At 39.2% G+C, this 12,150-nt stretch overlaps 1 protein-coding gene and 2 non-coding genes across 3 annotated transcripts; all 3 read right to left on the bottom strand.

Annotated features, from left to right (window-relative positions):
• Positions 1 to 1,653: 1,653 nt before the first annotated feature.
• Positions 1,654 to 9,560, bottom strand: rpl3 (ribosomal protein L3). The gene is made up of 9 exons (XM_052139573.1): positions 9,477 to 9,560; positions 8,346 to 8,538; positions 7,644 to 7,812; positions 7,151 to 7,286; positions 6,820 to 7,006; positions 5,100 to 5,260; positions 4,908 to 5,009; positions 4,578 to 4,793; positions 1,654 to 1,783 (listed from the first exon to the last, which is right to left on the bottom strand). The coding sequence occupies exons 1-9, from the start codon at positions 9,477 to 9,479 to the stop codon at positions 1,739 to 1,741; spliced, it is 1,212 nt and encodes a 403-aa protein (XP_051995533.1). The 5' UTR covers positions 9,480 to 9,560; the 3' UTR covers positions 1,654 to 1,738.
• LOC127653498 (small nucleolar RNA SNORA54) lies at positions 1,851 to 1,985 on the bottom strand. The gene has a single exon (XR_007971817.1). It is a non-coding gene; the product is annotated as a small nucleolar RNA SNORA54 (small nucleolar RNA).
• LOC127653500 (small nucleolar RNA U83B) lies at positions 5,326 to 5,419 on the bottom strand. The gene has a single exon (XR_007971819.1). It is a non-coding gene; the product is annotated as a small nucleolar RNA U83B (small nucleolar RNA).
• Positions 9,561 to 12,150: the final 2,590 nt, after the last annotated feature.

Below are 12,150 nucleotides of genomic sequence, written 5' to 3'. Positions count from 1 at the left end.
AAATTTGAGTTTAAATCCACGTTAGCTTAAGGTAATCTATATGCTAAAATGTAGCCTCTCTCATACGGGACAATGTTGCACTTGGGATGTATTCAGATTTTTGCTCCGACAAAATGCTTTATAGAATCAGAAAAATTCTGACATAAACCAAAGTGTATTGGCTTTTTAGGGGACAAGAATGTTTATAGGTCCGGTCACATATTTTTGATGGGGTCATAAAATTGACATTTGTTCCCACTAACGACTGATCAGGCAAGTGATACGCAATCCAGGAATAGAGCGACCATAAGCAAAAATGGCAACCTCCATTTGACAAGCTTCCAGGGAAACCTGCAATAGCTGTGCCAGAGTTGAATAGGGATGCTAAGGATAGCACTGTCCGGATATTTTAGAGCCCCTTGATAAACACCAAGCTTTGGCTGGTCCATATGGCTCAGTTAGCCTCTACTGGTAGCTGCTGTAATTACAATATTATGGGTCAGAAAGCATCTTTCTCTATTAACAGTCATTCAAATGTAGTCATATACACTGCTTCAATAATTATACACACATTTTATCAATTGATGTAATGTTAGTTTCAGGTCAGTTAGCCAGACCAGCTCTGGATTGCCACTAGTGATGGCTGTTTGTCCTCATGGTGCCATTTGCCAATCAGCATTGTAATGAAACTTTCCTGCGAGCAATTAAGTCACTGTTAACAGAGCTTTCTTCAGGTATTAACACTCCTTGTCAAACTACGTCATGTGGTCTGTTTAAAACTCCAAGATGTCGGTTTTAGATCTTTTCATCTGAAAAGCATCACATTCTAAATAACATCTACTAATCATCATAAAGATCAGATTTACCAACATTAAATGTCGCAGATATCTACTGAATGTCTCATGACATACAATACGAAGCATCTTAGATAAGCAACCTTAATACATCTTCCAGATCAAAACTTATCAAATAAGACATCAAGGTGATGCACGTGTGCAATCAGGGAAGATGTGACCAAGTTCACACAAGAACAGAACGGTCAAGAGTACAACGGGAGTAATGAGTCTGCTGCAGCCCTCGTCCAACTGTTAAGTGTGGTGGCAGGCCAGATGAAATGAGAGCATCTGGAAATAGCTACCGTTCAGCAGACCGGAGTCATTATGTTTTTTGTCTCCTATATCCATCTGCAAAAAGTAGAATTTCCAACACTGCCCACATCAGTCCTGTCATTCCTCAAACGTACAATGAGACATTTTTGTCTGTCGGTGTCTCGAAGACCCATATCTTTCGAACAATACATTTTTCCATTACATTTATCAAGATGAATAAATGCAGTAATTGTTTTTCATTAGTTTTAGTACCTAATACAATACACTAAGAGCTTATTAATCGGAGCCTTTTTTAAATGAAGTGAGATGCAAGTAGCTGACATTTAATATAAGAAACAGAGCGCTTTTGGCTCACTTCAAAGCTGGGAGATTTAGTAAAGGGAGCATTTCAACAGTTTTAATATTGGTTTATTGTGATGTATTTACTTACACCAGAAGTCCTCCCACATGACAAATCCTGGTCCATTGCATTGGAAGGAAAAAAAAAAAAAAAAAGAAACCCTGTATGCTCAAAGCAGAGTCCCCATTCATTCTTATATTAGTTTGAATAGACACTACACAAGTGTTTTTTTTTTTTTTTTTAACTTTTATTGAACAATTCTGCAGTACAGCCAAGACAACACCAAAAACAGAGTCCAGGCCGAGCACACTTATGCAATCTCCTCCTTGGTGATACGGTCTTTCTTGAGGGGTCCCTGTTAATAGAAAGATCTGTTAGCAGCTGTTGGCAACATTTAATTTTTACTCTGCAGTCCAATAAGTGTTTGTCATCAGAGAGTGAACAGGGAGAAAGCACAAGTAGGGCACTACTCCCCTGCCTCACGGAGTTTTACTTTAGCACTGGAATGGAACCCAAATCTCAGACTGATTGGCTGAAACAGGTTACGAACAGTGCACTGGATCTGCAGGCCCATGGAAGTGAATTTTATTCACCTGAGAAACTAGCACACAGCCATCTTAATTTGTCCCTCATCCAGTCTAGTGGTTCTATATAGATATCTATGGTGTTGATGTCAAAGTGTAATAGGCTAGTTAAGTGAATTTACAGGTTGTAGCATTGTCAAAAGCTATCATGAGTATTGAAGTGTTCAGGGACTTCATCATTGGAAGCAGAGGTAGATCTTAAAACAAACAATTCATAAACACAAGATCCTAACTTCATGCTACGGACATCCCGTTTTACATAAACACTCAAAACTCAGACAAGTCATTCAAAACAGCTGTATGGACACCATCTCAGGTCATTCACCCATTGTGTCAGTCAAGGGGAGCAGTTTTCTGTGCTTTATCCAGGACGGGAGAGGAGTGCAACTATTTTATATTCCGTTAACAAGTTTAACTCATCTGGATCATAGATTTGAAGAAAAGGCACGAAATAGACACGCGTAGTTGTAACCGCCACTAACGCACCTGTATGGCACTGTATGGACACTCCAAATGGTATTTCACACGGGTCAACTTTCTACAGAGAGAAGCCATCTATTAAATGTTAGTATGTCAAATCAGTTGATGAGGTCACACGTTAGTTGGAAAAATGGCAAGTGGGGAAAACAAGCCGCGTCATTTAAGTCTCCTGTCTGGGAACTTTTCCTTTATGCATTCAATTCCAACAGCCATGGTCAAACACTTACAAACAGGTACTGTTTGCAGACATTGCTCGACACGAGTGCCATATACTGGCAATACATTGATATTTGATTGCCATTTACGGCTGCATAACTGGAGGACATCCAAGAGTGCGCCGCACATTGCCACAGGTGAGCCTGAAACTGCACAGACACTACCTTCAGTCTTTAAGCAGGTGCTAGTTAACATGCATGAAACAAGAACTTAAGTGCCAAGTTCATAGCTAAAGTTAGTAATGCTACCCTTTCTTTGTTGTGTGAATCATCAAGTAATGACATCCATGCATTCATTTTAATAGAAAGTTTATGGAGTCTGAACATTGAATATACAGAGTTTGAAATGCACTTTGTTGATACATGTAGCGTAACGCATGTATCAAGTTAAAATGTTGGGCTAGTACTAGGGCTGCACGATTTGGGGAAAGGTCATATTGCGATTGAGGTTAATATTGCAAATTGCAAGTTAGTTGACTCATGATACCATTTAAGGAAAATGCACCAATAGGATTACGGATAATGCTAAAATTTGTATTTCTCAACTCAAACATACAAACTAGCAACAACTATAATATGCAGTTTTCAAATTAAGAGTTTACAAAATTAAATATCTTTGAATTACTGCAAACTTGTTATTTTCTCAATATTACACCTAAAACAAAAATAAGATTGTCCAAACAAACAGACATTTAAGCAGGATGTAACATTTACTTTGTAAACTCTTTAAGGAAACTGGATATCAAAGTGTGGTTCACTCAAACCACTAAAACGGTTGTTTGTGTGCGTGTGTATACACACTTTATTGTTGTAATTTTAATGTTATTTTTCCACATAAGATTGATCTCAATGATGCAACACGTTGCAAGCTGCAGACAGCGGGGGTGAGACTAGAGTCTCAGTGTAGTGCGCATCAGCCGGCGGAACTTTAAATCTCTCCCGGTCTCGACTCCTGATCAGATAGGGTCTCTTCAGAGACTGGTTGAAGCAGCTCTGACAGCACAAAGAATGACAGTTTTGGAGTTTGTGCTTATTTAAATGTCAGAGTCCCGTATTATATTAACTTTGAACTAGTGGCCAGAACAAAAAAAAAAAACCATGTCTTTATTTCATGAATAATTAGAGTCAGTCAGCTCAGCATCCAGCTTCACCCGATTTCCACGCTGCACACCGGAAACTCACGTGACCACACGTGCCACTCCCTAAACCGAGACTGACTGGTCATTTTATTAGCGATGTAGAAAATGGGCAAACAGCTGAGAGAAAGGGCCATCACGTCCACACATGCACTTATTCAATTTAAAAAAAAAAAAAAAAGCATTTGCAGTTATATAAATCGCACAGGCTGACATCGCGATATGATTAATCGTGCCGCAATGGTACTTCATTTAGGGCCCAAACTAAAATGAAACATTGTTTTACTACAGTAAAATAGTACCCATAAATGCAAGGTTTTAACAAATCACGGTTGATCAAATTAACCATGGTTATGCAGTAACCGTAGTAGCAGTTTTGAAACCATGCTTTTACTATTGTAGTTGCCTTCACAAAATACAATGACTGCCACCACCATCATCATCATCATTTTCATCATCATCATCTTGTCAGAAATACTACAAACCATTATTTTACAACAGTAACACTAGTTTCATACAGTAACCTTTATTTTACTGTAGTTTTGCAACCATGTTAATTTTGTTGTTACTATGATTTTACTACAATGTAAAAACTATGGTAACTCGTAAAATCATGGTGACTATGTGTCTTACCAAATACAATTTCTCACTTTAGATTTGGCAGCAATATATTTTTTCCTCGACTTAACAGTACCAAAACAGTGACAAATTTGAACCGTTACACTAACACTCACCATGAAGGATTTTTTCTCCTCGATGGTCTGGAAACGTCCATGACCAAATTTGGAAGTGGTGTCGATGAATTTGAGGTCAATCTTTTCCAGGGCACGGCGGCTGGTCTGAACCAGTAGAGATTTGCGCAGAGTCAAAACCCTCTTCTTAGTTCCAACCACGCAACCTTTCACCATGAGGAAGTCATTGGTCACCTCACCATAGTGCACAAAGCCACCCTGATAAAATAAGTCTGGTAGTTATAAAGACTATAAAAAAAAAAGTCTTAAAAATACTTTTGACATTACACTGTTAAGTCACTACAGTCCTTGAAGCAAGCATTTAACACTCACCAGGGGGTTAATGCTCTTGTTGGACAAATCGTAATCAGTAGAGGCGTTGTTTTTAACTACTTTGCCATCTTTGGTGTGATAGCCCACACCAATCTTGTAGATCTAAAAGGGAATCAAAACCATGAGACACCAAAAAGGGAAACCCACAAAACTGGTCACCTAGGAAACTCTGGTCAATTCTTGAGGCCTCACCTTCTTGTTGATCTCAGTACGGTGATGGTAACCCTTCTGACCAGCACGAGCCACAGAGAAAGCTACACGGGCAGGATGCCAGGCTCCAATACAGGCCACCTTACGCAGACCACGATGTGTCTTGCGGGGCAGCTTCTTTGTGTGCCAACGGCTCGTCACACCTATAGAAACAAGACTTTCAGTAACGTATACTTCAGAGTTTGATTACTAATCAAACTATAGTATGCACGCTATCAGAAGGAAGGCAGCATGGGATATTTCCTCATGCATTTCGGGCGCCATGCCTGACGCAATAAATCCATGTCTTTCATCATTACATGCACAACACTAGTTAAGTAATACTGGAATCATGGAACAGGATAGATATACAAGTGTTGTCAAAAATACCGGTACCAAGTTGGTACTCAAATTCTTTACGATAACAGAATTTCTGGGAGGTACCGGGGAACAGAGTACCCATGCAGAGTCTGGAACTTTCGAATGGCAAGCAAAGCAGCTGCTGCGGAGTCTCAACTGACTCTTGTTGAAAAGGCCAGGTTTGGAAATTCATAGCTTAGGGAAACATCATAGATCAGCAAAAACCCATTTGTAAACGCAGCTTTCGCGATTTTCTGAGGAAACAAATGAAAGCACACGAAAGGCAGAAACCCGGATGTATTCAAGCAACATAAGCATATTATAATTTGCATTAGGGCTGAAACGTTTAGTCGACATTATCGAAAATACAAAATTGACGAGAAAAACGTTCGTTGTTGAATAGTCGTTTGATCTCATTTAACGCAACACGAAATCACAAACTATAACAATAACGCGTGAGCAGCAGTTCACGCCAGGTGGAGAATTACACAGATCAGTCCAGATGCACACATCTTTCAGTTTATTTTATGTAGATCCCAACGTATTATGGAATAAAAAAAAAAAAGAAAAGTAAATTCAGAAGCATGTACCGTTGTGGAATAGGTAGAGCTCTTTAAAAGAAATCCCGGCATTACATCTTAAATGCAGTAAAATTTAATGTGTTATAGCTTTATTAAAGTTCAAATACAGAAGCAGGTCATGTTAATAAACTCAGAAACTGGCATTTCTCTGTGTGGTCAGTGCCTCTTCAATGAGTTGCGCAAATGTCTCGATCTAAGGGGGAGAGATTGAAACTGCACCCGGCTGAGAGACTCTGCCTCGGGGACGCCCCTCCCTCGAGTGCTTCATGCAGCTAGATTAAAATGCATTTAAATATATATACACGCACGTCCATATGCATTTCTTATCATGAAGAAAAAATTAAAAAATGCAGCTTTATTAAGGAGCACATTGCACAATAGTTTGGAATTAGTTTATTCATTCTATTGTATGCTTGTTTATTTAGGTTGATTTTTAGTACCTGGTAAACATTTAAACTAAGTTGCAAAAGCTGAAGCAAATCTTATACAAGTGTTCAAAAATACTTTAAGCATACATTATTCAGTTTTGTTATAATTAAAAAATAATATATTTAAATTAGTGTTGCTCAATGGCACATTTTTGTTCTTAGTTCTGCTGCTAATGTTTTTATCTTTGTTAATAAAAGTGCGTTTAGTAACCCGTTTTTGTGTTTTGCTTGGTACCAAAAATGGTATAGAGTACTGTGAAATTTCACTGGTATTGGTACAGACTACTGAAATTATGGTACCGTGACAACACTAATATATTTATTAAAAAAAAAAAAAAAAAAAAGTCAACGTACCCTTGTATCCGTGACCCTTGGTAACTCCAATAACATCAATCATCTCATCTTGAGCAAAGACATTGTTGATGGGAACAGACTGCTCAAGCTTCTCTCTGGCCCAGTCAACCTTATCAGCGATTGCGCCTCCGTTCAGCTGAATCTCCATCAGGTGAGACTTCTTCTGCCTGTGTGGCAGCAAGCGCATCTACAGAGAAAAGGGGAGGTTAGCAAAGCCGTCTGGTAAACGACCACATTGTGCTTTATTTGGCAACAATTGTCCATTAGTTACCCAAACCATTAAAACTCACTTGGTGATTAGACATGGTCCATACGCAGATCGAAAGCTCACCTGTGTGTGGGCAATGATGCGAATAACCTGGCAGTACTTCTTCATAGAGGCAAAGTCTTTCTCCAGCTGCTTCTTGCCCTCTTCATCTTGCCACCTCTTGCAGTACTTGGTAAAGGCCTTCTTTTTGGACTTGTACCTGAAGGTGGCAGATGGGGGTGGGGAAAAGCACAAAAACGGGTTGGCACACAGTTCCTTCATAGCCCAATAGGCCAGTGGAAGGAAACTGGGCATGGCTGCTTTCCAATCCTCATAGTAAAGGGGGCATCAACAGCACTTAAGTCTTTTTGGCTCTTGGCACAGTTTCTAAGGAGCCCTTTCCACTGGCCAGAGGAGCCTGGAGCTCATCAGGGCACAAGGCACCTGAGCGGAGCTGCACCACACCAACACGTTAGACTGGCTCAGGAAAATATGGAAAAATCTTACTCTGGCCAACTACTAACAGCTCCAATGCAACAAGCTAATAACATCAAATCTGATGTAAGGTATGCCTCACCAGTTCTTGTAGAAGCGGCGTTTGCACTCATCACTGATATGCTCCGCAAAGATGGTCTTGAAAGAGCGCAGGCCACGAGGAGTCATGACGTAGCCAACAACACCAACTACAACCATGGGAGGAGTCTCCACAATGGTTACAGCCTCGACCACCTCCTTTTTGTTGACCTCTGATAGCGGGCACAGAAATTCAGGAGTTTATTGAAAAACTAAATACACCCAGGTTTAAAAAATTAATACATTCAGATTTGAGCAACAACCCTCCTAGTAACAAACTTAACGGTCTTGCTAACAAGGTCTTCGTTTAAAAGCAATAGCTCACCCAAAAATAAGTCATGATTTACAAAAGTTGTTTCAAACCTGTATGACTTGTTGAATACAAGAGACACAAGGCAAAATAGTCACCATACACACATTAAAAGTGTAGTGACTTTAGCAAACATCTCAATTTTAAACAAGTCCCATTAGGTACAACATGAAATGGGGAGTAAATCAGACTTTTGGGTGAAATAAACTTTTACGTTACTTTAATACAGCTACAGGATCGTAAACTTAATGAACTGCTCTCAGTACTCGACATTCAGCAGGGGCTTGTGGCCCAAATATGTCCGCCCGTCGAGACTATCATCACCGGCAGACACTCAAGCAAAATCAGCTACAACCTCTCCCATTGCGATGAAGTCCAAAATAAACTTTTACTCACTTGAGCCAGGTCGGTCAACCTCACGGACAATGTGGGTCATGCCAGCCTTGTAGCCGAGGAAGGCAGTCAAGTGAACAGGTTTGCTGGGGTCATCTTTGGGGAAACTCTTCACCTTGCCACGATGGCGACGGCTCCTCTTGCGTGGCAGGAAGCCCAGAGATCCGTGGCGTGGGGCCGAAAATTTGCGGTGAGACTAGAAACGGATGCAATTAAGTTTCATTGTTAAGGCACAGGTAACTTCGCAAACAAATGGGTAACCTACATTTTTGACTTTCTAACCTAAAAAAAAATAAATTCTCAATTAAAAAAAAAGTTCTTAAAAATGAGAACTCTGACATTGCATAAACATTCTTTAAATTATTGTTTTGCTTTTTTCACACTTGTAATGCCATGCACTAAAGCTTGACCTTAACACAAAAGGTGTAAAAAAAATAAATACCCCCCCCCCAATACATTAATACTACGTTTATATTTTTCTAGATGAGGTCAACACTTTTAGATGATTGGACTCAAACCTATGAACTGCATACCTCGTGCACAAACGTTTAAATAAAAAGGGTTAAACATGTGGCATTTACTTGTGTAAGAGGGATGCACGGGAGTTGTCTTTAAAGCTTTGTTAAAAGGGTTTAAGCTTAAAAGTACCCATTTCAAGCGACAAATTCTATCATTTAACCAAATTCGGGAATTTAAACTGTAAAATTTAGCATATTTGCCTAAAGGGTACCGGTTTGCTTTAATATATCTAGCATATCACATGGCAGGCCCTAGAAATTGGAACTGTAATCTTTCATTGGTAACACGTTCTACGTGCACGTCGTCCAGTAAAATAGAAACCTGTAGTATTTAAGAAAGGTTTAAAATGTAACTATAGGTTTTGCAGTTCAGAAAGTTTAAATCATATGTGTTAGGTGCTAAATGCTGAGCAGGTTGCTGCCATTTTCTCCTACGGCAGTGACACAGAAATTAGCCACAATAAAGTGAGCAAATTACTGACACATTTGCCGACTACAATTACAGCAGAATATTAGTTTACCTTCAAAGAGAAATAAACAGCACACGATGCGAGTAAAAAATATGAAAGGATGGCTTTGATTAAGGTTGGATTGTAGAAGAGAGCAATACACTCACCATCTTGTCTCTGGTCCGATTGAAAGAGAGCGAGAGAGAGGGCGGTGCTTCATTTTTAAAGAGTAACGCACGTGTTTACGCGTGTGCGTCACCTCGTATCAGCTCTCGTGCGTTACGTTACGTTCCTCCCCTTGAGGGAGACAAATAGTCATGCACAAAAACATTTTACCTTATACCCTCTTTATTCATACTATGTGAAATTTAATATCAAACTCACATGTGTACAATACTCTTAATATAATAATATTATTATATAGAATATAGAAAAATATATAGAAAAATTATAATAATCTTAAACAAGCCTCAGAGGTTATTTCTGGGGCAGTGGTGGCTCAGTGGTTGAGGCTCAGGGTTACTGACCAGAAGGTTGGGATTTCATGCCCCAGCACCACCAAAATGCCACTGTTGGGCCCTTGAGCAAGGCAACTTAACTCCAGGTTGCTCCGGGGGGATTGTCCCTGTAATAAGTGCACTGTAAGTCGCTTTGGATAAGCGTCTGCCAAATGCATAAATGTAAACGTAAGATGGTTGGCTAGCCTTAGCCAGAACCTACAAGCCTAAAATAGAATAACGCAGCGGAACCACAGACATTCTTAGAGCAGTTGAGCAGACAAGATGCCGTTTGAATGGATTGTCTGTGGAGAATATGCTAAAGTAGAGTTTTAAAGTAAAACATCGCACAGACGATAGGTTGGTGTCACTTTACGGCTTTCCCCATTCATTTGTATGTCAGGTGACTTACTGTCGCTAGTTGACGTTACGCTCTCTCCTATGGTAAAAGCGCAGAGGTCATCTCTTTATTAAAATATTCCCTGATTTTACCACACCGTCGTTAATCATGCTGTGAGATGTAATGTCACTTGTGTAAAATATTCTTAATACTCTTACTATTATCCTGCAGATCATTTTATTTTTAAGCCAGCCTAATGCCGAGTTTACACTACACGATTTTAAGCCCGATTTTCGCTCGCCGACAAAAGCCTGAAATCGTGGGCAAATCGAAGCTCGGTCTCGTGAGCAACGATCGCAATGTGAAATATGTTTTGACTGAATAGAGTGCGCATGGGTTCCCTCGATCGAAAAGCTATGCATTTTCCCCATAGACTTTTGGAAAATCGCAAAAAATAAGATCTGTGTTCAACAAAGAGTTGTGACCCGTTTTGTCTATCAAGATAATATTTACAAGTTAATCCAAAATGTATACATTTTGAAGCCTAAATAAAGCCGTCAGATATAAAATGCTAACGGTAGGCTATAAACGGACTACAGCACACCATGGTCGCGGATCAACGTCATCATCAAGCTTCCTCAAACTTTATTTAAAAAACACGCTCGCTCATTATTATCTGCGCTGCGTATGAACACTTATCCACTTTTTCATGAGAAATATTGCCCATTCGTTTTTTCCAAAAATGTTAGAAACTAATTTTGTTTATGCGTGCTTCTCTGAGATTTTTTTTAATCTTTTGTTAATGTTTTATTTATTCGTTTATTATTTTGTTAGTTTATATAAACCTTAATATTATTTTCTTTGTGATTAAGATTATTATGCCTGATCATTGTGCCCCAAATAAACTTTAAAGATTATCTTTCACTGTATTATGTTTGATTGTATGTTTGCATACCATTTGCTAATTCGCCAGAAAAAACCCCGCGATTTTACCATCTCATAAGCACTAACGTTAGCTATGGCCGTATCATTTTCCAATCTTATGTCCTTTTTCTTAGACGATAGAAAAACCATAGATCGATGAGAGAACCACTATAAATCTGGACATGTAGAACAGCGCAGATTAGATGCTGGTTTACTTGCCGGTATTGTAAGGGCCAGCATGATAAATATATAACGTTATGTATATTAACTGAAAGGTAAACTTCTAAAAACGTGAGGCTGAAACGCGGGCTAGTGAGAGATTTCCTGTTTGTCATGATGACGTCTAAAGTCCCCGCCAAAGGATGTAGTCCCTTTTAGCAACTTGTTAGCAATCACCGTTTTTAGTCAAGTCAAGTGGACACAATAAAGTTTAAAAAACCACAAGCAGGTTATAACTGGTGTGTTTTATTTCATAGATCAAAACGTGAAAATATTTAGAGGCTTTGTTAACCACATACCTTATTTCAGGCGATTTAGCAAAAACGTTTTTTTTACAGCAATGGCGGCTCGTGGAGCCTCTCAATAGTTCCCGGAAGTAGCAGCAAACACCGTAGAGATGCATCAGAACAAACCGTTTGCGTCGCACTTTTAAAAGGTGAGACGTTTAAAGAATAATATTATCTTATTCTGTATATTATCAGTACATCTAAATAACTTGTAAATTAAAACCTTATAGTTGAGTATTACTCATTAAATTAGGAGATAAGGGGTTATCGGATAACTAACAGATTAGGCAAGGATTGGAGCTGGATAAAGTTAGTAACGAACACCCTATTAATTGTAAAATCTTTGCAAATACCTCACACATTTTTTTGTTGTTGTAATTTTTATTTATATTTAGATTGCTCCTGCTGACTTGAGCCAACCATTTTTTTCTCCTCTCCATGTCAGTGGGGAAGCCATACATTCGCACACCTTTCTCTGAGCGATTGGAGCATCCCCATGCAGCACAGCAAACCATGATGAAGACTATGCAACGACAACATGAAAGAGAGGACACATACAAAATGCTTGGCATGC

This window comes from Xyrauchen texanus, chromosome 12 (assembly GCF_025860055.1).
Source record: "Xyrauchen texanus isolate HMW12.3.18 chromosome 12, RBS_HiC_50CHRs, whole genome shotgun sequence".
Lineage (NCBI taxonomy): Eukaryota > Metazoa > Chordata > Actinopteri > Cypriniformes > Catostomidae > Xyrauchen > Xyrauchen texanus.
The sequence above is the reverse complement of the archived record's forward strand: the minus strand, read 5'-3'. Positions and strand labels throughout refer to the sequence as shown.